This window comes from Dermacentor variabilis, chromosome 3 (assembly GCF_050947875.1).
Source record: "Dermacentor variabilis isolate Ectoservices chromosome 3, ASM5094787v1, whole genome shotgun sequence".
NCBI classification, from domain to species: Eukaryota; Metazoa; Arthropoda; class Arachnida; order Ixodida; family Ixodidae; genus Dermacentor; species Dermacentor variabilis.
Window position 1 is genome coordinate 15,457,919 of NC_134570.1, and position 24,907 is coordinate 15,482,825.

Consider the following 24,907-nt stretch of genomic DNA (forward strand, 5'->3'; position numbering starts at 1 on the left):
TGTCCCGTAGTCGGCATGCACCGGGGAGAGCAACTCTGGCATTTCACCAACTCGAAGGCACTTGAGGCTACGTTCACGGGAACCTGGAGTTGATTCAAGTCGGCTTCTGAGGCTCAAACCCGGTCGGTAGTCGAGTTGCTGCAGACACTAGCGTCCCAGACCCAAGAAACCATCGGGACGGGTCGGATCCGCCTGTCTAAGCCCTGGGCTGACTCTTTTGACCTGGCATATGACTCGACCTGTTGGCGTCGAGTTCATGTAGACAAGGCTTACGCAAACACACATTTTACAACGCCAAGGAGATCTCATAAAAGTTGACAGTAATTAAGTATCCTTGTGTGACTTGAATGGGAAAGCATTATGACTTCTCTAAGTTATCACCTTACATTAAAACTCAACCTTAATTCACCTTGCTTTACTTTGTTACCAACCTTAACCCACTTTAATCCACCTTCACCCACTCTAGTCCACTTTATTCTACCTGAATCCAATTTAATCCACCTTAATCAAATTTTCGCAGTGGGCGAGATCAGCTTTTTCTTTTGGGGGAGGGGGGCCACGGCGGCCGTCCTACGTCGTGGCTGTTCACCGTGGGATTTCGCAGTGCGAGCCGCAGCAGGTCCAGCGCCGGGCACCTGACGTCATCACTTGGTCACGTGGGTTTTGGCACCATCGGATGATAACAAGGAATGGCGGATTTTTCGCTTCATAGTGCATGTTAGGATTTCGCTTTAATAATTATTAATTTTCTTTCATTACCATCAGGGTCCAACTGTGAGAGTTATAGAGGAGTGGCTGCATACATGGAGAGGGGAGGCGAAGCGGGCTGTCTTAAATAAGAACAATTATTTTCATTAAGGACAAAAACCACTCATTCCTCTTCAAAGTGATCTCCGACTGAGTCAGCACACTTGTCCAACCTTCCACTGTTCTCAAGCTTAATGCTGTTGAGTAGTCCCTGCGAAGTTTTCTTCACTTCGTGCGCCGTGGTAAATCCTTCTTTATTGAAACTTCTTCTATGAAGAAAGAGTACCATGGAGCTCGGCCTGATTAACAGGGTGCGCGTGAAACGCCAGCTCATCCCCGAGAGGCTAAACACACCACGTGACAGCCAAAGCGGTGCGAGCTGTGACGCTGTCGGGGTAGAGAAACCTATCGGGGTAGAGAAACACAATCACACGCAAGTTGCTGGTTCTCAGTCGGTTCAGAAAGAACAGATTTTTGCTGCACAACACCGAAGAAGAAAAAAAATTGAGTCGCTTCAGCGTACGCCAAAGAGGCTGAAGGCGAAAGCCTGCGCGCTCAAGAGACATTCATTAAGTTACTTGACATTCTCATTCGAATGTGTTGTGACTTCTTATTGCTTTTCTTCTCCCACCGACGGTCGTGGATTTGAGTGTCTGGATTAAACCTTTCTTAATGAAGTTTGCCTTTCTTTTTGACATGTTGAGCGGTATCGGAGTCGGCTGTGAAAGAAGACGACGACAAGCGCGAGGGCAGTGGCACGAGCGCATGAACGCGCGAGGCGAGCTCACGTGAATTTCTCTACCGCACGCCGCGTATTCCATACCATCGGGGGTATGGGAACCCATGGCAAACTACAGTGTAATGATAAATGGCCAAATAATACGACGGGTCCGATCGTACAAGTTTTTAGGGACAGGGACTTGTCGTGGACCCCACACGTATCATACGTGAAGAAACGGTTGGCAGGCATCTGCCACCTGTTCATGTTTTTCTATGGCAATACCTGGGGCATGTCGCCAAGTGCCATGTTACAACTGAACAGGGCGTTTTTTCTAGGATTCCTGCGACACAGCTTACCAGCAATAAACAACACAGGTAAAACGAATCTACGCACAATACAAGGTCTTCAGGGTCAAGTGTACCGGATTTGTCTAGGCCTGCCTCAGAGTGCTTCAACAGTGGCTACGATAGCAATCGCTAGAGACCACCTTGCCAAGACCCACATTGAAATTGAAGTACTCAGGACCCATATAAGGCATCTAGCCAGGACTCCTCGTCACCATTTAACCTCTCTACCAGCCGACAGACCAAACACATCTTTCAGCCAAACGATAACCGCATATGATGAATCATTGCCAGCTTGTTTCTCTCCGGCTGCGAGACCTTCGATCCCTCCATGGTGTCTCGCTCAGCCAAAAATCAACCTTGCAATACCTGGTATCTCGAAATAGCTGATCTGTCATCACCAGCCGCTAGACAGCTCGCGCTACTACATTTGTACGAGAACTACCGTGACTCTACACATATTTATACTGATGGATCTGTCCTTCCAAGCAGCTCCGCGGCGGCAATCGTCAAACCAGCGAAAGCTACAACAATCAAATTTAAGACGACCCACGCGACAACATCGACGGCAGCAGAGCTCGCAGCGCTCTTTACTGCCCTTCATCACATTGGTGATGAACCGCCACCCAAGTGGACAATATTCTGCGATTCGAAGGCGGCACTGCAGTCTCTACTGTCACATTTACGACGCGGACCGCACGTACAACTAATATTCCATATTACAGAGATGTTACGCCATATAAGTGATGCAGGCCATGAAATAACCTTCCAGTGGCTTCCAATTCACTGCAGGATTATCGGCAATGAACGGGCGGATCACGCTGCCCGCTCAGCCCATACTGAGGAGCGCCACGTCCCAATTCCTCTTTCTAGAACTGACGCAGCACGGAAGCTCCGCCTACTTGCTCAGCAGTGCACTGCGTCGCAATGGAATGAGCCACATTTACGAAATACGCGACTGTACTCACTTGATCCCACACTAAGTATTCGAGCGCCATCACAGCTTCGCCGTAGAGACGCCACGCTATTATATCGACTTTGGTTGGGCGTTGCCTTTACCAAAGCCTATGCATTCCGCATAGAGATGACCGACAGCCCAACCTGTGACCACTGCGGCCATGAAGAATCAATTGGCCATATTTTGTGCGCCTGCCCGCAGTACAGTCCACAGAGGGCATGCCTTGACCAACTGGACGACCTACCGCTATCCGAAAAAAGAATTCTACAACATCGAAAGGACTTACCGTCACAGAAGAAGGCCGTGCAAGCGCTATTGCGCTTTTTGCGATCTACCGGCCTGTGTGAACGACTTTAACTGGAACGCCTTTTGTGTGTGTGTGTCTCCATGTGTGCGTGTTTCTTTTTTCCCCCTTTTTCAGCTTTTTCTCTCTGTCATATTTCTAGCCCCTATCCCTCATCCCCAGTGTAGGGTAGCAAACCGGAGACTTATATCTGGTTAACCTCCCTGCCTTTCCTCTTAATTATCTCTCTCTCTCTCTCTCTCTCTTGCCTTAAAAAAAGAAACGCCCACTTCAAGCGAGCGCACGGCTTGGTTAAGAAGGATACTTCAACTTGCTTAGAACGTGCTGATTTCGGGTCACAACCACAGCGCCAGCCTTCGTCCCGCGTGATCATTTTTGAAAGATCTGGGTCACTTTCGATTTGAATTTACAATTCTTGGTACAACAAAGAAAAAGTGTGTGTGTGTGTGTGTGTGTGTGTGCGCGCGCGCGCGTGTGTGTGTGTGTCTGTGTGTGTGTGTGACAGAGAGAGAGAGAGAGAGAGAGGAGATGTGGCCATAACAAGTCGATAACAAAAGTCGCCGCAGCACCATAACACCATCTTGTTCCAATTCCCGTATTAACGCGATAGCGTTAAGGAGCTCGTGTCGCAGAAAAGCCGGTGTCGTCGGCGTCGGTGTCGGCGTCCGCGTCGTTGGCCGTGAGCGATAAATCACGGCAGGCACTTCATAAATAAAAAGCAACTTCCAAGATTGGCTGGGTGGGAATCGAACCAGGGTCTCCGGAGTGTGAGACGGAGACGTTACCACTGAGCCACGATGTTCGATGCTTCAAAGCGGTACAAAAGCGCCTCTAGTGAACGCGGTGTTGCCTTAGAAACTAGCTGTTTCTAAGGATCAGGCGTGCGTCGCTTGCTCAGGCGCACATTTCGTTGTCGCGCCGAACGCTGCGTTGCTCGACGCTCACCGCGTCCGATGCGGGGCGCGTAGTCGCTGCGCCGTAGCCCATTGTCTTACACCCCTTGGCGGGTCGACGGGAACGCTGTCGCGTTCCACTCTTGAAGGCGAAGCTTAAGCGTCCTCCAATTTTTTTCGATCCCACTTACACGAGCTGCACATCATGCCAGCGGCTTCTGAAATCTTGTCATTTGTGTACCGACGACCCTCGTTGGTTTTTCTGTCGAGAATTTTTGACACTCTCATATAGGTACGACTGCTTGAAGGTCGGTTGAACTTAGCGTGGTCTTTAACGCTCATTCCTCTCTTGGAACCGTTCAAACCACTAAGCTTGTGTACGGCTCAGTGTCTCTTACATGAAGGCCGTTTGAAGAAATTTTAGTGCTTCTCTAGTCATTTTTTTTAAATAGGACAGACGTCGAGCCTCTAAGGCAGGCATCGGACACGCTAAAGTATACGTCACAGTGGGTCCGATAAGCGCGGTATAGTCCCGAAACATTTTGTCCATGGTGCTAACTGCGTTTCGAATTAATGGTCGGGGCCCTTAGCAACAGTTAGCACCTTGATCCCCCTCCCCCCATCCCGCTCCCATGTGTAGGGTAGCAAACCGGTTGAGCTAAACTGGTTAACTTCCCTGCCTTTCCTTCTCCACTTTTTCCTTCCTTCCTTGATTAGTTAATAATGCTACCAACTAGCTGGCGCTGTCAAATGCAGTTACACCAAGATAGTGAATGTTGCGAGCATCATAGGCAGTAACTACAATGACCGATTTTCTGTATGTTTTTATTTTTATTTTCAAGTGTTCGCGAAGCAGCCATGCCCCTAAAAAACTAAATGACTGGCTACGATTTCTTTCTAAAGACAGAGTTCTGGCTCTGAAAAAAAATGAGAAAGAAAAAGAACAAAGGAAAAGAAAAGAAAAAGGCAATGTTTGGAGCCTTGCTCCAATGACACTGGGTTTGAAATATTCTAACGGGGTTTTGTGGATTTCATCTGGTGTTTAAGCTCACAGCATCCGCTACGTGGGTGGCGTGAGGGAACTCACTTTGACCAACTGTTCCTACAAGTGAAAAAGTGGTCGGAATAATCTCAACATGTCTTGATGAGCTCGGCTACATTGAACTTGCCACTTTCATTTTAACTTTTTCTTTTATTAATAAACGTCTCTCTCTCTCTCTCTCTCTCTCTCTCTCTCTCTCTCTCTCTCTCTCTCTCGTTTTTACGCCACCAGAGCAAATTCGCCTAGTATGTCTCGAAGAGAGAAATTCAAACACAAGCTGTCCCGTGGCATAGTTCGCGGAAAGACGCAGACCTTTTTCGTAACTCCGCTTCAGCCGGGTCCGGACAGGCGACGTGCTGGCCGTGACCATGAGCGAGCAATTGAGCAGCCTTCCCGCAGTATCGGGTCCAAACTCCGGTCTCTGTTTACCATCGATTCTAATAAGTTTTCATGTTTATGATTTCTTTTTACTCACCACAGGCTAACAAAAAATCAGCGCTAATCTCTGCAAGGTATAATCTAGGGAGAGAAAATGAGGAGGGTGCAGAAACTGAATTTTGGAGAAATCGAAACTCAGCCTATACAATATCGCATGTTTCTGAAAAGCTTATGAATTGACGCACCACCAATAATGCGTGATGCAAGAAACTGCAAAAACATTGACCTAGTATCGAATGAGCACACAATTAAGAGAATAGAGGTTAGCAACCCTAGCCATTCGCTTGCTGCCTTTGGCAAGAAGTTAAATGACGCGACGTAGGAAAAGTAAAAAGCACGCGGGCGAGAGAAATCAGTAGCCAACGGCGAACACTTCTTCTGCAGATGCTCGTCGCGAAGCCAAGACGCGGTGTATCCGTCGAGAGATTAAGCGGCGACTCGAATCTCGGCGTCGCCGACTGCGAGGCGCTTATCGGACTCTCTCTCTCTTCGCTGCATCGAGTGCGCGGAGAAAGTGTTGCGACATCGCCGGACGACGAAGGTCGGTAAACACGACTTGGAAAACACGCCGTTTCCGCGCAAGCCCGCAAAGCTCCGGGAAGCTCAGTCGGCCGCTAGCATTGGACGCGGAGGACGGCCACCGGCTTCCGTCCGTCGGGAGGGCGAGTTTAAAGTCGACTGTTTGGCCACTGGGCACTTCGTGAATGAACGGCTATTCACGGGGCGGCAGGAATCCGGGCAAGGGTCTTCTAATGCTAAGACGAGGTAGAACAGCCAAAACAAAACGAGGGACAAAGGGAGACAGACAGGGACGTCGCGAAACTATAAACTTTATTTTCTTGCATGCGTCTACAGTGCACGCGCAAAAACTAAGCAGCGTCTGAGCCTGATATCAATCACGCAAGTGAGCGTGATACGCCAGTGGACACGCGGGAAAGCTTTGCTCTTTCTTTACTTGTCAAAGGTGCTGAGGCAGCGCTGACACATCTGCTACTCTTTTTAGAAATCTCAATGGCTTCCAGGATTCCCCGTTTTTGCTTTGTTGTTGCTTTTTCTTGAAACGCTGATATCACGAAAATGGGGTTGGCACGTAGTGCCTCTGGAATAAGCCGCTAGCTAGGTGTCCACAGGGTGCTGCACTGAGCGAGGCCGAATGTTCCTGTGTTCAGTGTGGCAATTCGGGGACGCTTGCTTGAGATTCAAGTCTCATTCGAAGATAGATCTGCTTTCGTATGCGTCCAGGCACTGAAAACAACCAGAGTGGGCTGTCGCTCTTAAGATTTTGATATTGACCATACGAAGACAGTGCTACCGTCATCTGTACGACAGCCTTGAAAGGCAAGCGTCTAAACTGAGCGATGCGAGACACCCCCGAGAAACGTTAACGCAACTTCAAAAGCATGAAATGCGTATGAATTCCCCGGTGGGAATTCGTCGAACGCAGACGAGATGAGATTGAAGCTCCCTCCCGCGCTTACACATGTTCACGGCGTGAACTACATTCATGAAAATATTGCTCCCAGACAGGGCTTGAAGACTCTTTCAAGCTCCAAACAAGGCATGAACCACAAGCAGACGCGTGAGCACTGACGAGAAACTCTACAAAAAGAACCGCAAGACAAAATACGCTCAGTGTCAACAAGCGGTCGTTTATCGTATTCCCCTATTATGTGACCGTGCTTATGTCGGACCAACAGGACGATGTCTGAATGAGCAGAATAAAAACTCAAAAATTGCAACAAACACTGAAAATTCTGGAAAATATAGGAATTTCTAAATAGCGTTGCATATGTGTCAGCACCGCCTCAGCATCTTGCCAACAAAAGAAAGAGCATATTCTTGGCATACGGGTATCCTTCCGGCACGTGACTTCCAATCGCGTATTGCGTGGCCGATACAAGCCGCATACGCGGTGGCTCTCTTTCCTTTCTATTTTTTCGCCTACACGACTATATGCAGTGTAGCACACTACTAAATACAGTATAAAGTACGGGTAGGAACAAAGGGAGCGCCAACTTTCGACTGTTTATTCTAAACTGTATACTATCCAACATATACCCGCTAGCGAATGCGTAACATACAGAACAGCTTCAATCGCGCAACACCCTAATCACAGCCGGCTATTAAAAAAAAAAAAAGAAAACTTCTTTCTGCATGTAAAAGTGAAACAGATGTGTCGCTAATGCAAGATGAATCTGGCTCTTTAATATGAACCGCCTCTAACAATTCACGTGCCGCGGTGTCCCTACTTTTTACGAGAATCCGTATCTTGTCCAGTCGTGGCTCACACGGATGTGAATTGCAGTGCTAGCAAATGTGCTCCGTCTTTACTTCTCAGTGGCAGCTCGTGTTCCTGCGCACGCTCATTTGCGCAACTCCCAGTTTGGCCGAGATACGCCTCACCGCAAGACAACGGAAACTCATAGACGACTTTGATAGGACAATTTGTGTACGGCTTGGCATGCATTTTACAACAACCACGTTCCTTGCTCCCTTCAGAAAGTATGCGTGGGCACAGCTGGTCGAGCTTGCGTTCATTTCGTAGCCAGGGCCTCGACTCCGGCAGGTTTGGTGCATTCAGGTGGTGCATTAGCGTTTATTATTCAGCTGCCTACCCCAAAAAGCTCACGCACTACGTGACGCTAGCTGTCAAAGAAATATAGTGTGTGTCAAAGGAAGCACACACGCGCACACGAGTACGGAGTGCATCCACTGTGAATATTCCAACGGTTACGGAATGCGAAAACGTTCGCGTGTGGAGTTTTGGGTGTAGGTTAAGGAACCCCTGCTGGCCAAAATTAACCCGAGACGAGTGAAGCATTGTTTCGTACGTTCGATATTTGTTCTATGCCACAGTAATTTTTTTTTCTCCCTTTTTGTTTATGTGACATAACGTGGGCACTTCAGAAGCGTTCGTGAGCAGCGGTATAAAATAATTAGGCAGTCCCTGGGATCGCTATGACTCGGCAACGCCTTGTTTCGCTGGTTTCGTTTCACCGCAGTGGTGAAGGAAAGGGCGGCGTGGAAGTGGACACGGCGCAGATCCTTCCTCTCGACGACTGAAGCCGCTCTCGTTTCCGACGGTAGCGCACACGCACGCCGCTCCTTTCTGTGGTCTTCGCGGCGGCTCCGGTCGAAGAGGCGAGGCAACGAAGGCGTGCACGAAGGGGGCCCGCCGTCAGGAGGAGAGCGGCGGAAGGCTCGCGAAGAGTGACAGACAGCCGCGGCTCCTTATCTCTGGGGGCGTTGAGGAGAGAGCTTGGAATGCGCCGAGAAAGAAAGCAACGATGGCGGACACGCGGGAGGTCGCGGACACGGAGAGACGGCTGCCGGCGCCGCAGCCGAAATACACACAGCGAGCGACTTCCGTTTGCGCAACCCGCGCAGAATCGCACTATCCGGACCTCGCCAAGAAACGGTGTGCGTTGCTCCCGTGACAGAATGACGATGATGTCGCGGCCCTTTTGTCGTGCCGATTGCGGAACGCCCTAAACCGCGGCACAGGCCACACCAAGGCCTGTAAATATACCGATTCTTCCGCTGACCGTAACCAGACTAGAGCACTGCAAAACAAACATAGGATCGCCGATTTAGGGGGACCGGAATGCTTCCATTTTGTTGTTGCTGCCTACACAAAGCGACTTCAGGGGAAAGTGCTGCGTGGTCTTAGTGAATAAATAGCACAGGTGTCCACTTCGCTGTCACTGAATTGTCTGTAATCCTGCGCATAGTTAATAAGTCAGGATCGGAACCTACATATACAGTTTAGCGAGCTTGTATACGTGTGGTGTGTCATGCTGTTTCATCATTCCGGAAACAGGCCTTGGGAGTTGGCCACATTCTTACTCCGCGACCAGCGAGTGTGATTTTGGGTTGCGTAACGAAGAGTCAGTAGTGTGGCGCAAACCAGTCACGAGGCCCAAAAAAGAAAACAAATAAAGAGAAAAAAAAGAGGGTGAGCAAGCGAGCTGGGTGAATAACAAGGGGGTGTTGCCGTTACGATATCGAAGTCACGAGGAGGCATACACAGTTACCTCTTTCGCACCTGGCAGAACCGTGTTTCGCAGGAGTGGATTCAGCGCGTCAAAACAAAATCGGAGTCGAGGCAACGTTGTTAGCAGGGAGCGAAAATTTTGCTCTAAGCAGATAGCGGTAGTCCCTCTGTCACAAAACTCAATGATTGGATTTCCCTACGAGCAGGCGCAACACTCACGTGTCGCCGGCGCTGCTGTCCACCTGCTGATGTTCTGACACGTATAAAAGAACAACCACCAGGACGGCTTGAGGCGGGCCTTCAGCAGATACAAAGCACAAGTTTTGGAGAACTGAACGAGTGAGGAAGCTGATGCTCTGCATCTCATTCGTACGTTATCTTCGTTTGCGACGGCTTCTATAGTACACCGTTTCTAGTTTTCGTTATCGGTGACAGAACTTATTCATTGTAGCTTGAAAGGGACAATAAAGCGAAACAATAAATCAGTTTAGACTAATGAAGCACTGTTTGAGAACGCTGCAGGCAGTCATTAAAAAAAATGGTTTGAATATCAGACGAGAAAATGAAGGTACAAGTATCAGTATTTGAATTTCGCGCCGAAACCCCAGCCACGGCACGTCAGCGTGACGTCAGGGATTCCAAAGTATGTTTTTGCATTTGGGCCGCGTTGGCTGAATAAAGGTTCCCGAAACTTGCCATGTTTAATATTTGGTTCCTTTAGAACACAATGTAATCAATCTGTACTGCTATATATAATTAGTAGGCCCTAGAAGATGCCATCAAAATCCAAGACGTCACAGCCCCCAGGTGCGGGAACTTAAGTAGGCGTCGTCACCCGTATTTTGTTCTTGCGCTTTTTCTGGCTTACCAAACGTCTTATCGTTGTAAGAGTGGTGTTTTTGGTGTTGTAGAACGGTAATTTACTCAGGAAGAAGAAATAATTTATCACTTTAGTGTCCCTTTAAATATTATCCAGGAGTGGCACTGAAGTATATTAAAAAGGCAAATGCCTCATAGGTATGCCATGATGACGGATGTTCTTGAGTAAGATTCACCGCAATGCAGCTGTACATTTCAGTGTGATAATTTATCATGCGGAAATATAAATAATACCGACTAACGGAGGCTTGATGAGATCACCTGAGGTTATAAACAAGTCCACCACCAAAGTTCACTAAATAATGACACGTTGTTTACACTCCGTACTTGCGCAAATTATCGTTTCCCTTCACCGCAGTACAGTGTGTGTGTTTCACCGCTGCACGCAACTGTATTGAGGTTGAGCCATATAAAACAAAAACAATAATAGAATTAATGAATGATAAACCAAACAGCATTACAGGGAAAGACTGGCCTCGCCAAGCGAATGAACATATAAGGTCGGTTAAAGATAGCGCGTACCACAGTCAGCGGTCATCGAATATAGTCTCATGGCTCAAGTTGTCCCGGTTAATATATGTGCATCAACATGCACTCCAGGTCAATGGCTATGTGCTCATGTAGATTAGAGAATGGACAACACTGTTCACGTCACACGCGGAAACTCATTAAAATGCCTTCTGACCATCGAATTCGCGACAACGTTCGTAATGTTTCGGATACAGAAAGCACGACATGTGTGAAATTGATAACCTGATAACAGCAACGAGAGTGATAAAGCGATCGTGGGAGAAAAGTAAAACAGCGCCACGTGGAAATATTTTTTTACGTAAGCCTGCTTCTTAACTGACATTCTCCCACACTCTTGTGTGGTAATATGGAGGCATTTGTGCTCACTGGTATTTTTTTTTTGTCTCGCTTTTCTTTATCCTTTTTATTTATAGTAAATTTAGACTCTCCAGACGCTCTGCCTTAAGAAGGGTGCAAGCTTCCCTCCGCCGCGGCTTCCCCGCACCCCGAGACGCCTCTCCCGATTTGGCTTCGGCTCGCCGGTGGGTTACGTCTTGGGGGAAGAGGGGCGGGGCGAAGCTCGGAGAGCAGGACGCAGGTAGGACGGCCCGAAGGAGCTGGCGCGCAGGCACGGCCGCCCTGAGGAGATCCTAACACGTTAAAGGAAGCGATCTGGTTCGTATATAACTGTAACTTGAGGAATAAACGGCGCGTGTACGCACTACACCAAACGGCAGTGCGTTCTCGGACGACCATGGACCACAACGACGACTACATAGCACAACGCTAAACGTGCAGTCAAGCAAGCCCTTGAAAGCTACGTTATTGGACCGCATAATGTCGATCGTCGTAAAGCAAAGCACGCGATTTTACAAAATCAGCCGTTTCGCGGTTCCACCCACGGGCGGCACGCATAGCGCCAATCACAAAGCCAGCTCTGGACAACCGGCAACGCTGCAGCCTGTGCCGCGGTTCGTTCCTTGGCGTGATGCATCTTTCGTAGCGGTTCAGCTTCTGCAGCTCCACGGCGTGATTCCGCATCGTGAGATGGTCGCCTACGCGTGTAAAATCACGGCAGCGAGAGAAAGAAACGGTGTGTGCGTTTTGTCAGCGGGCGCCGTATAGTGGCAGATACGTGTCTGTACACATAGGAGTGAGATTTAGAGAGAGAAGGATAATTGAAAGGCAGGGAGGTTAACTAGGATTAAGTCTAGTCGGCTACCCTGCACTGGGGAAAGGGGAAGAAAAATGAAAAAGAGAGAAAGTCCAGTGTTAGTGTTGCCGACAAAGTAAAGTGAACGTCTGGGATACAAGGATGGGCACGATGCCTGTGTTGTGGTCTACTTGGGAAAGTATTGTTTCTTCACAGCACCGGATGTAGCAGACGAGCGTGCGATACGAAAGACCATATAGCCACTGTCTCGCTCAAGGAGGACTCGACGCCTGCAGGAGCTGTGATGCGTCAAAAACGGAGGACTGAGCGTTTCGAAGAAGTGCTTGTGCATTTCCAGGTCCAATGCTGCTTGGCGCAACGTTACTAAATTGGTGGAGTAGCGCCTTTGATATGCGCATATCTGACGTCCTTCTTTTTTTTTTTTTTGCGTATAGCGTGCAAGACACCCAATGAGTGGAGCACAGAAGACGCGATGGGGTCGCGCGCGGCCCGCTTTCTTATCGCCATGTCGCTGTCAGCCGTGCAGAAGGCGGGGGCAACGGCTCTCGATAACCAGCAGTGCTTCTCACGCGGTGGCGTGCGCGTCAGATCGCAGACCCGAAACCTCGTCACCCCGAAATGGCCGCGGCTAGCGGTACGGCGCTCACGTGCACGCCTCCAACACCGGCGTCGCGAGGCGCGGTGCATGTGGCTCGCACGATGCCGACAGCGCGCTTTATTTTATTCAGAGCGCGCTCTTCTCTCTCTACGAGGCGCCGGGCTATCTGTCTATCTTTCTTTCCTCCTTTCTCATTGCTTCTATACGGTGCCAGCTGTTACGAGTTCATCGACGGTTTGCTCCTCCGTCCGGTTTCCGGTGTATGCGGGGGCGATCTCCAAAGAAACCGCACGGAAGCAGGCGAACAGAGGTAGCGGGTTGAAATTTCTCAAATAGTGGGCAGAGCACGCGTACATACTCGTGAGCTCCGCATTACATATGTAGGGTGAGAGTGCAGTTTCGATGACTAATCAACAAAGTTTCAGTCACCCTCACTAGAGCGGTCGGGGGTCACTGCAGCAGCTGGCACTGTTGTTGACATATCTCTGTTAAGAATTTGCATAGGTCTGCTAATGAGGACGATGTCTTCCTTGACGAGTTACTGCCACTTTTCCGTACTGGTTATATCCGTTTTTCACCTCTTCCCTGGGCCAATCCCAAATATAATGCGCTCTAAAAATGTGGACGGATCCCGAAGATAGAGCAGCTAAAAATTAAGCAGCCCGACGCTCTTCCTACTCTCCTCACGCGAGGGGTAACGCTATAGAGTTCCGTGCGCAATCATTCCGCCACATTGCCACCGCCAACTCGTTCAGGAGGAAATTGCCTTTTATCGATGTCGACTAGAGGTTGGATTGCCTTCCAACTTTCTTTTTTGTTATGTCTTGTGCATGATTCCACGTGTATTCTATAAAGAACGATAAAAGCTTTTGGATCTCATGCGCACGAACAGAACGAACAGGAAAAGAAACGACAACGTGCACCCATAACTATATTTATTTTCGTAAAAACGCGCTCGTAACCCAATGATGTATTATAATGTCACCATAATTTCTGCAGCAGGCTTTTAATATTTCGACTTACGATACATATTCTTTCTGGCGCAAGGTAGAAGAACATGAAGCCAGAGTAACAGGAAAAAAGAGACACACAGAGCTTTGACACAGAGAAGACACTTTGATTTTGCTCACGGCCAAAGAGCTTAACCAAAAAACAAGGATTTGGGAAGGGTTGTGATTTCGAAAAGAGCATGTTCGTAAGAAGGTCTTACATTAAAGATCGCTCTGTATAAGGTAATACACTTTTGTGACGAACTGCGTGTTCCGCTCAATTCACAGGCTCATAATTGGGACTGTTAATCAGTTTGGTGATAGGCGAAGCACCAAAAGCGAGTAGTAATGTTGCTGGTGTTAAAGACGGCAAAATATTCTTGTACTAAAACCAAAGTGAAAACAAGAGTCGGTTTTGCGCTACATATAATTGATGTGCAAGTGTGCCACAAAGCAGGAGCAAGTGTAACAAGAGAGCCGCCTTCTCAGGGGCATGACCGTGAAAGCAGTGAAGGAAGGCAAAAGCACCGCATCCCTAGGCTTTGCCCGCACACTCAGTGGACGTATTTTCTCGAAGGAAGTTCGGTGTCTCTGACCACTAGCATGATCTCTTATTATATTCCTTTATTCATTGGCTGCCACTGTGGTGTCCTCCGCTAGTGACACCGATCCGCGTTAAAACGAGGTATTCTTTGCGATGACCATCCACCTCAGAAATGGTTCTACGAAGATTTTTTATGAGATGACTATTTCAGAAACATCCACGTAGAGGTATCGTCCGCACGTATACCTGATTTGTAAATAAAGGGTGGTGGATATCTCTAAGAAATAGACGATACACAGGGATACTATGGTATAGACACGTGCATATCTTTCTCCGGTGACCGCTTTTCAACGGCTAACAAATCGCTCAGCGCAGGACGCGCCTGCATCGGAAGTTTCTCCACTGTTATTGATGATTTTATCGGTTGTCTGTAGTCACCGAACCTAATCTAATTGATTGTGTGCGCGACGCGGATTGTGTAGTACTTTCTGGAAGACACTCGGGCACCAGCGATTAGTCTGGAACCTTCGATGACTCATCCACGAAGCCACTATCGTTTTCCACGTTGTGGCTACGTGGTGACGTACATTCAATCTGTATAAGAACGCCTTTCCTAAATAAACTTTCCAGTTGTTAGTAGCACTTTGTCCCGTGTTCTTCCTAAGACTCCGTTTTAGCAGCACGCGAGGAACGAGCCCAACGCGCCGGACTGGCAGCTATTCTCATGCATAAAAGCCAACGCTCTTGACCCGCAGGTCATATTTTCAACGATCGCCGACTGTGTTCGCCAATGGCATTGTGATTTGGTTGTCGCTCGCATTTGTGGGCAGAAGTTCGCCCAATGAAAGTGTGCTTCGTCATTCATAGTTTCGCTACTGTGTTCTTGAGGCTCACTACAACGTGACAGTATTGTAGTAAATGAATGCGTACCGGCTCGGTAAGCGGCAAAGATCATTAAAAAAGAAGCGCCGTCAAGCGGGAAGCGAAAGCGTGACAAAAGGAAAGAAAGAGAGAAGATAATTTATTTGAGAAAAGACCGAAAGGCCGGCTTGAGCTTGTTCCTGTGCTCAAAATAAAGGCGAAGAGGGGTGTTTAAGATGAGGATAGATAGTGGGATGCGACTAAATGCACATTCATGTACGAAAAGCCCGTTCGCAGAATTGAATATAAACCTGCCATATCAAGCAATAAAAGGAAAGCTCATCCACAACGCATCTTCTTGACACGGTCGCGCACTTCACGTCATGTTTCCAGGAGAAGTCTACTTACATATTTTGTTTCCTCCAACTACCGCCTGTTGCGTACTGCCGGGTAGCGTATCGTACTGCGGCCGAGAAGTAGCGGCGCCTGGCTATCGAAGCTCGACTGACGTTACTTATTGGGTAGCGTGGCGTTGTCGGCGGTCTGAAGGCATCCGGTAGATCATGGCGACCAAGCAAGGGCGAGACGATTTCTAGTGCGAAACTTGCACGGTTTATTCAAAGGTAGATGAAAGATGATGAGAAGAGCACGAAGTGACCAAAGTACATTTCGGAGCCCCTTAAATAGGCTCTCTACAATCGTGGGCGGGATCTTGCTTTCGTTGATGTCACGTGACAGGCACAGAAAGAGGGCCCCTCCTCCTCTGGTTATACCGAGCCTGCTGAAGGAAGAAGTCGTCCGGCCTCCCGGAATTGTAGACGCCTGTCCGCCTCTTCTGCGCTTTGCGGGTTCGTGGAAGTTCTCTTCTATGTCCAATTCGAGGAAAGGGCCTCTCATAGCTCGCACACACACACACACACACACAAACGAGGCTGTACATTGCGGGGCTTCCGGCAGACAGGCACACTCGAAACGGTCATCGCGAATTAGAAAGTCACGCTTCATTTCGACGAGGCCTGGTAAAAGGTCCGGTGAGAGAAAGTTCTTTCTGCACGTACATCAGGACGCCCACAATAGCAGGCGAAGTCACGCCTCATTTCGACGAGGCAGGGTGAGATGGTCGGTTGAAATTCGTTTTAACACGTGGTGCCAGACGCCAACCCTAACACGCCTAAGCACTCGGTGCAGATGGTTAACCAGCGAAGTTGAAACTTGCGGCCCAGGTGTTTATCAGTGGGTTAATCCCGATGGTTCATTAAAGTCTTTCTTAGTTATTGTTGACGGCTTTGTGTTTCCTAATGAGATTAGGCACACGTTCGGCTGCGACGGAGAGAACGACGTCAGTGACTGTGTACCCGCAGTCCGCCGTTGTCGCTTGCGTCCGATGTCTCGAGTTTGCTCGGCGGCGTGGTTAGCAGCATCCGCCCGCCATTGAGACTTGCTATTCTTAAAGATCACATTGCTTCAAAATTTTATATGTCCGTCACGTGAGACAATGAACGGCTCATACCCCTGTTACGATCGGCCTGCAGGGCTACTGCTCTGCAAAGCTATTTCAGCCCGCTGCACGTGCTTTGTTCGACCCGCGGTGGTGGCGCCCTTCAGAGAACCGGCGAACGCGACAGCGCTAACCGACCATGAACTTCCTTCGGGGAACTGGAGACTACAGCAGCGTTAATTCACCATGCGCCTCGTTCGGAGAATCGGCGCCGGAAGCAGGGCTGGCCACGTTTGGCGCCCCGTGTATTGTTGGTTGATTTGCCGGGTCTTCATGGTCTCTCTGCAGCAAGAAGAGCTCTCCTAACAAACGGGTGCTTTGTGGTACGTTTTCCTCGGACCCCAGGATTCGTCGCAGTCTGCTGACACTCGTGGCGACTACAGGAGAAAGGCAGCTCTGGAATTTAGAGGCGCCGGCTGGGGTCAGGTGTGACCAGCTGGCTACGAGGACGCGCTCAACTCGGGTTCTGGGAATCCAAAGTGCGTACGTGTGTGTGAGCACTCCTTTAAAAAGGCGGGTTAACTTCGATGACGTTGGACGCTACGAATTGGCGGTGAACTGCCGTTTCCCTCACCCAGGGATCTAGGGAGAACGTAGTGTTTATAAGCAGCTGATTTTCGGCTGCTAGAGTGTGCTCGTCAGTGTGCTCTGTGATCGTGCTCGTGCTCGAGAAGCAGTGTGTTTGGAGCTTCGTGCTCGCATGCTGTATGCTTCGTGTCGCGTGCTCCATTTGGGAGCCGCGCTAGACTGTCGAATGTATCCCTTGTTCTAATGTAATATATCTGTAAATAAACCCTGTACGCCTAGTTCCTCTTAAGCTCCTCCCTACGACCTACAAACCTTACACCCCCTTTAGCAATGGCTCATCCCCCCGTAAACACGACCTCCCCATTACGAGGGCAGAAGAGAAGTGAAATTCTATACCGCAATGATGAGCGGCAACGGAGCCAGCTGTGGAAGACGGCTAACGCGGTAGCAGAGGCACGAGCGCGTTTGCGCGGTTGCGCCGAGGGGCGCCAACGAGCTAGCTGTCGAAGAATACGAAGACGTTCGAGCAACTGCTGATGATGATAATTTTCGTTACACAGGCGCGGACAGACGCATTTTCGTTTCGCCTACCCATATAAAGCTTCGCTTTAAAGCACCGCGGTAACGTGATCACAAGCGGCGAAAATCTTCAGACTGAGAAGGGGAGTGGTCAGTAAGTAATCATGCCGTAACGATGGTCGTCGAGTCCCGGCTTCCAGGTGACGATTGTGGAGCATCAATAGTCAGGACCAGAGGGTCGTGCGCGTCTAAAAGTGATATGCTGCCCAACGAGCCCATTGCGAGCCCACATCGCGAGCCTTCGGGAGGAAATTGGGGATACATCCAAAGTTAAGTTCTCAGTTGTTCGCAATAGTCACAACATAGTGAGGGAGCGCAACACACCACGTCAAAAGAGCGTCTATAGAAAGGGAGATCTCATAGTCACCGTCACAAGCAGGGGACTCTGAGGTGAACGTGACATACGTCGCGGTAGCTGATCGCAGAAGGACAAACTCGACGGCTCATAAACGCGGTGGCGACTCGGTGTGTAGATTCGGTGCAGAGGGGAGTTCCAACTGTAGAACGCCAGATGAGCAGTCAATGACGGCAGAATGGGTGCTCCGGAAGTCATGGCCGAGGATGACGTCAAGGGAACACTGGAGTAGGACGGCGAATAGAAGTGAGGTCTGGTGGCCAGCGAAGCTCACACGCGGAATGCACATGCCAACGACGCAAAGTGTACCGCCGTCGGCAACGCGAACGACAGACGACGTGGAGGAGGGCGTAAGAGCCTCGCGGAGACGACGAGGAAGGCGAGCGCTCCTGACAGATAGTTGCGCCCCAGTGTCCATGAGCATCGAAACAGGCACGCCGTCCTCTTTTATGTCCAGAAGGTCCTGTCGGGTAGCTAGGATCAAAAGAGGATTTCCTGGTTGGTGAGCCAACGCAGCATCACCTCTGGGAGCAGCACTGGTCTGTTTTCGGAAGATGGACGACGAGGGTATAGCGACGGGCCAGCTGAGAGAGAGAACGCCGGCTTTGCGGGGACGGCGAGCGGTCGTAGCGTGTAGTCGCAGGAGGAACATCAAGGTGCGGGGGTTCATTGCGAGCACTAAACGACGAGAACCGACCTTCTTAAGGGCGGTAAGAGCATGCCGGACGAGGTGACGACGGTCGCCAATAGGGACAATGCCAGAAAATATGGCCTAACCCGCTGCAGTTGAAGCATACTGGCCTCTTGTCACGCGTCCGCCACAGCTTTGGATCGCGGTATACAGGATAGATCGATTGTGGACTAGGAAGCCTAAAGAAATTGCTGACCGCAGGGCGACCTACAACACAGATGTGATGGATGCCTGCGTTTGGCAACTCTTCGCGTACAACGGCTTGGATCAACGACACTGCCGGCTGGACTCGTCGTAAAGAACGCGCCTGAGTAACAGAGGATGACGTGACCTTAATCTCACGCTGCAGAAAACGCAGCAAGCTTTCGGTACCAGGTGGTTAGACGTCTGCACACGTAGGGAGCCGCACGAATTGTTGCGTTACACGACGGCTCTTCGCTTCTTCAAAGCGTCGGCACTCTTGTATGACGTCGTCGACGGTAAAGCAGTCCCTATACATCCGTAAATTAAAGGCGTCGTCGGCGATACCTTTAAGTGTGCGGCTGACTTTGTCAGCTTCAGGCATGTTTTGTCATCAACCCGCCGACACAGAGCTAAGGCGTCCTAAATGTACACGACATATGGTTCAGTTCATTTTTGCCCCAGCGCGACAGTTCCTTCTTGGCGGCTCGCTGGCGCCCGACTGGCTTCCCAAAGAACTCCTGTAGCTTTTGTTTGCAGTTGTCCCAGCTGTTTAGTTCCACCTCGTGGTCTTGGAACTAAACACGGACCATTCCTTTGAGGTAGTAGATTAACGTTAGCCAGCGTGGTGGTTGGGTACCACGGGTTGTTCTTGCCGAGTCGGCTCGTATTCGGTTGACCACTCTTCAACCTCCATGGTGCGAGTACCGGAAAAGGTACCAGGGTCACGGGGTTGCGCCAGGACAACTGATGTTGATGTAGCCGCGACTGTGCCAAAGGGCCTCTCAGTCGACATGGTCGTATGACCCACAACGTGTTCGTTGTGAAGTTCCATGGTGTCCTTCGCATGTACTCCACGCCTCCACCAAGGATGTTACGGGGAGATGTCAAAAAGGGTTTATATGCAATATTTAGTTACACAGTGACAGAGAGCTAGCACCACAACAACAAAGATGGCGGGCCAGGGCACAGCTCGTCTACTTGTTATGCAACAACGACATCTTTGTCCGCAGGATAGGTGGCTCACAACAATATTACGCAAAAAAAACTTTGTGTTCGTTTTGGCGTGAGTGCATCAGTATTCTGTACACAGAATACACACATACAGCTCACGTAGGTATCAAATGTCCACATTTAAAATATGTTGCTTTGTATTTCCATTGTGCGTGAGTTCGACGTCGTATGTTGTCCCAAATAGTAGCAGGTATATACCAATCATTTACATACGTTGTAGGAATGAATGTAGGATGTAGGAATGAATGTAGGATTGTTCGTCAGTGCACGTCCTTGATTTTATTGTGAACAAGGCTCCCGTCAGGGGAGCCGAAACGTCTTTTCTTGTATTCATTCAGTGGTCGGTGTCCTTCTTTTTACCCTTCTTCACGTTGTAGGAATATACTGAATAACGTATTGTGCCCTTTTAGTTATTCTCTAAATCTTTAATAACTGAGACTGTCTGACAGAACATCAGTTTTGAGGTCTAGCCTGCCCTTCGGGATGATACAGACTCGCGGCAACTTTTTTAACTCTACGGTAACGCATCATATTGTTCACCAAAACAGCAACACGATATTTATAAAGGATAAAAACACGAGACCTGCCAGACAAAAAAGTTCTTTCACACTGTAGCCTTGTCTCACACAAGTTCGATGAAAACTCGTCCCTACTCTATAAACTATGTGTTCATTGTCGGCAACATTTCGGGAATTGACGATTATCTTGGTCCCGCACTTGCGCAACATAATCTGTTGCGCAACTACATCTGTTCAAGTTTATTTTCCTTTCTATTTTTCATGCAAGAAAACTGATAGAATACAAGGGGCAGACATGCGTCGTGAGGATTCTCTTGCTTAGTATTAAGGAAGAATATGTGTGTTTGTGTGTATGCAGACGAGCTTGCTGAACTACAACTACTACTACAACAACGGCAACATGACGGAGTGTAGACTACCCTCACCGTGCGGCTGGTTTATGTACCACCCCGTCGAGAGGAACTTCCTCCACTACTTGCAAGTGTGAGTGTCGGGGGTTTCATTTTGGATCCCGAAAAAAAGAAAGAAGAGTGATTGCTTCTCAAGGGTCCCCGCAGATTGAGCGTGCAAGTTTCATTCAACAAACCAGATAATACAAGGAACATTGTATTATTTACAGAAAGAATAATTCCACGGAACAGATGCTCAGAGTGGGTCAGAATGGCATACCGTAAATACCAGTGAGTGTTCCAGATGTGAAATGGCCAAAGGGCATATGGGCATACCAAGAACAGAAACAGCTAATGAATGACTCGATAGATATACGGGAAACTGCTGGCCTCAGCTTGCTTGTTAAAGTATCCTTTTGTGACAGGAAAAAGAAAATACTAGGGGTATTAGTCTGGCTGACAAGATCTCTGATTATTTTGCTACCGGATTTAAGTGTTACGCAGGCTTGAAGAGATGCTATACACAAAAGGAGCGGAGCGAATTTCACCATAAAGAGCTGGCAGAGAAAAATTAATTTAGCATAATTTTGTGATGAGTCGCAAATTGATGCTTTAGCATAAAAATTAAATTGATGCTCACTGTGAATTACACTCAGCGTGTGATGGGCATGCGTGTTTGGACGTTTTGGTATGGTTTCCAGACACACTGATAAACCCGAACTAATGATCTGCGGAAAACAATAATTTCTCATTTCCTAAAATTCATAATAAATATACAAGTTCATACTAGCTTATGGCGTGCCAACGGCAGCCATTCTCATGAAATTAATGGGTACCGGGTTCTGCACAAAGGACGTTTTTGAAAGCGAAAAACAAAGATAAAGCTTCTCTACATTGTTCGCTACCAAGTACCATATTACCGTAATGAATAATTTGTTTTCCTGTTTGACCTTTTCTTTCTGCACTGTCAAGAAGCCAGGGTTAAATGGGGTGGCGAACTCGAGAGGTTGGAAGCACGTGAGCCCTGCGGCTCCTCCATTTCATAGAAGTTGGGTGAAATAAATAAATAAATAAAAATAAATAAATAAATAGAAAGGACGCTCTAGCACACGCAAACATTAACACGTACAAGAAAAACAAAGAATACCACATGCGCAAAATCAGCAACAAGCACGCGTCATGGTTCATAAAATCGTCTGGAATATATTAAAGTATGTGCATTTTCGCTTCGCATTCAAAGTTACTTCAATTGTCTTCATTTATTATTGCGAGCGTGCGCGTGAAAGCAATGCGTCACTACGCGCGCAGCATCTGATGCCTTTTGTAAATCAGCGTTTTGAATGAAAGCATTTGCATAGTAAATATTCGCAAGCGGTTCCCTGAGGTTTTGGACTCCCTTCTCTACACTAACGTGAGTAAAGCGACGCTTTAACTTTGTGGTGGCTTCGAGAGCGGCATCGCCATTCCAGCAGCGCGGAGTGTTCTCTCACCTTTTCGTTCTTTCCTGCGCAGATGCTACTGTCCGACCGGGATGCGCTGCTTGGCCGACCGCGACGACGTGTCCATCTCCTGCTGGGTCTACAAGTGCAAAGTGGCGCCCCCCGGAACGCCAGCGAACCCCCCCGTGGAACCTCCGATGTGACCCCCTCCGCGATTTGGCGATGCCCTCTATTGGACCCGGGCATAGCGAGTGAAAGAAAAAAAAACATGTTAGAGTACGTGCATGTAATCCGCTTACATGCACGTCGCTTTGGTCATCCGGATGTACTACAGGGAGGAGTAAAGACCACGGGAGGCGTCGGACGACGAAGCAACGAGCTGGCGTGTTCTGGCCAGCTGTGACGCATCGGAGCAGAGAAGGACGATGCGCGTGTGTAGGCGGCAGGGTGGCGGCCGTGTGTGCTGGACTCTCCTCAGTTTGCTCGATGGCCCTTCTTTCGCCGCCATTCTTCGGTTAATGCCGCGGCAAAGCTCCCTGCGTCGCGTCGGACCGTTACGTTGCTTTCTTTCTCTCCTCTGTTCCTCGACACTTTCAGCTTCTTTCCATGGGGTGACCCGCTACGTCGAGGCTTCATAAAAAGCCGCCTACGCGATGTTTTTAACTTTAATTTATCGGATTTTACGTGCGAGAACCACTTTCTGATTATGAGGCCCCGCCGTAGTGGAGGACTCCGGAAATTTCGACCACCTGGGGTTCTTTAACATGCACCTAAATCTAAGTGCACGGATGTTTTCGCATTTCGCCGCCATCGAAATGCGGCCGCAGTGGCCGGGATTCGATCCCGCGACCTCGTACTTATAGCAGCCCAACACCATAGCCACTGAGCAATCACAGCGGGTAACGCGATGTTTTTGCGAAAATGAACATGACTTTCAATTGATTCATTTTGTATCACACTTGCATTTGTTGTTTCGCCGGTAAATCTTTATGTATGCTCACCCCACCGCCGGTGCCATCCGATCAGCCCTGTCCTGGTGCCAACCACTGCAGTCTTGCGTTGGCTTCGGCTACGTCGAGGCGATATTACCGCTAGCTCATACCTTGAAAGCGTAATTTATTTATTTTAATCACATCACGCTTCGGCGACAAACAAGCTGCGCACGTCGCAGGCCAGAAAGAAAGCGCGATTTCCTTGCCACGGCAGGTGGCGCGAGCTGGCTGCCAAGCCGGCTTGCGCAGTTCCTGCTGCGGCCGTCTCGAGCCTCTGCGCTTGTTTTACGCCCGAGCGGTCTTCGGGACACGAGGGTTTTGTATCGTAGCGCTTAAGACTTAATCCACCTATCTTGTCAGTGGTCAGTGGGATATTCGTCGTGTACGAAAATACCCGCTTATCTTGCTTTATTTATTCGCACACCACTTCTTTGCATCCCATATCCTCCTCTGTAGAGGGCGTCGCTCTCACTATCTGGAAAAGGAACAACTCTCACTGCACCTTTCTTTTCATTTTGTCAACGAGCCAGATTACGACGAGCAAGAACGGTTGTCTGCTGCACAAGTGTATTGTTTGTTTCTATTTCTGAGCGCTAGTGCTCCGTGCGGTCGCATGTTATTTCATAGTGCAAGGAATATAACAAAGAAAAAAAAACTAAACACATGGTCGCAACACTCCTCATATAAAATTACTACAGCTCTCCAAGGAGCGTCCTCCTTGCAAGGGTCATTATACTGCAAGCTAAAAATGGATATGTGGTGAACGGTAGTTATCGCAAGTGCATAATTAGGTGCTTTCTTTATTCATTCTCTTCTGTTTGCATTTTCCGTATATCATTGTTGTGTACAGTATGTTCACGTATGCTTCACGGAATACGAAAGCGTGTTCCTTTGTGTACGACCCAGTTTTCTTGTATTATACTGTAGCGTTTCACATCATTACTGTTGCAACCCGTTCTCATTTTTTCACACACACTGAGATGATTTCGTCGCTGCTCTGCGCTGCCAAATGTGCAACAAGAGAGTGGATGCAAATAAAATCAAAAAGACTTTCTTAGTTGTGACGTTGTGCATTTCTCCGGACGACATCTGAAGCGAACAGACAACGAAGCCAAAGAAAGTCATGGGGAAGATTTTAATTGAAATTTGGGATTAATAAGGAAAGGGGAAATCAAAGTGTGTCGCCAGAGGGAGCCGAACCTAAAAGCTCCGTATGACATGTGAGTTCTACCCTCCCGCCCGATTTCGCAGGATCAAAATTTATTAACTGGAACACACTTTTTCATTGTAACCATTACTAGGAACTCGGAGCTCATGGCGAAGGAAATTGAGGCACACGCAAAGGACGAACCCAGCGCCGATTTTCAATGAATTATAATTAGGCGAAAGTCAGAGCGCCGTGTCTGTGTTTTGGCAATTTTTGTGAAGTTCTTTCCCGTGCTGTAAGCTTCAAGTACTTTGCCATCCACAGCCACTGCGGCCTTTCTGGGAGCAAGTCAGGTGCGCTTCTATACTTCAACGGAACGCCAAAGGTCTGCAGTCATGGACGCCAGAATTTTGGCACTATTTTCGAGAACAGGTTCCCCATTATCATCATTTGTGAACCTCATTTTTCAAAGACAATTCGACTGTCTGGGTACGAATCATTTTTATTCACCATGCATTGGACGTAGTCAAGTTCTGTATATCCGCAAGGAGCTCAAGTATGTTCACCAAATGGCGCAGTCC

At 48.7% G+C, this 24,907-nt stretch overlaps 1 protein-coding gene across 2 annotated transcripts in view; it reads left to right on the top strand.

Annotated features, from left to right (window-relative positions):
• Window positions 1-24,236, top strand: part of LOC142575178 (uncharacterized) — a 42,356-nt gene extending 18,120 nt beyond the window's left edge. For both annotated transcript variants that reach the window (XM_075684270.1, XM_075684271.1), the window contains 2 exons: window positions 20,718-20,842; window positions 22,261-24,236. In XM_075684270.1, coding sequence (XP_075540385.1) covers window positions 20,718-20,842; window positions 22,261-22,390 — 255 coding nt within the window. In that variant the 3' untranslated portion in view covers window positions 22,391-24,236. The remainder of the gene's footprint in view (window positions 1-20,717; window positions 20,843-22,260) is intronic.
• The last annotated feature ends 671 nt before the right edge of the window (window positions 24,237-24,907 follow it).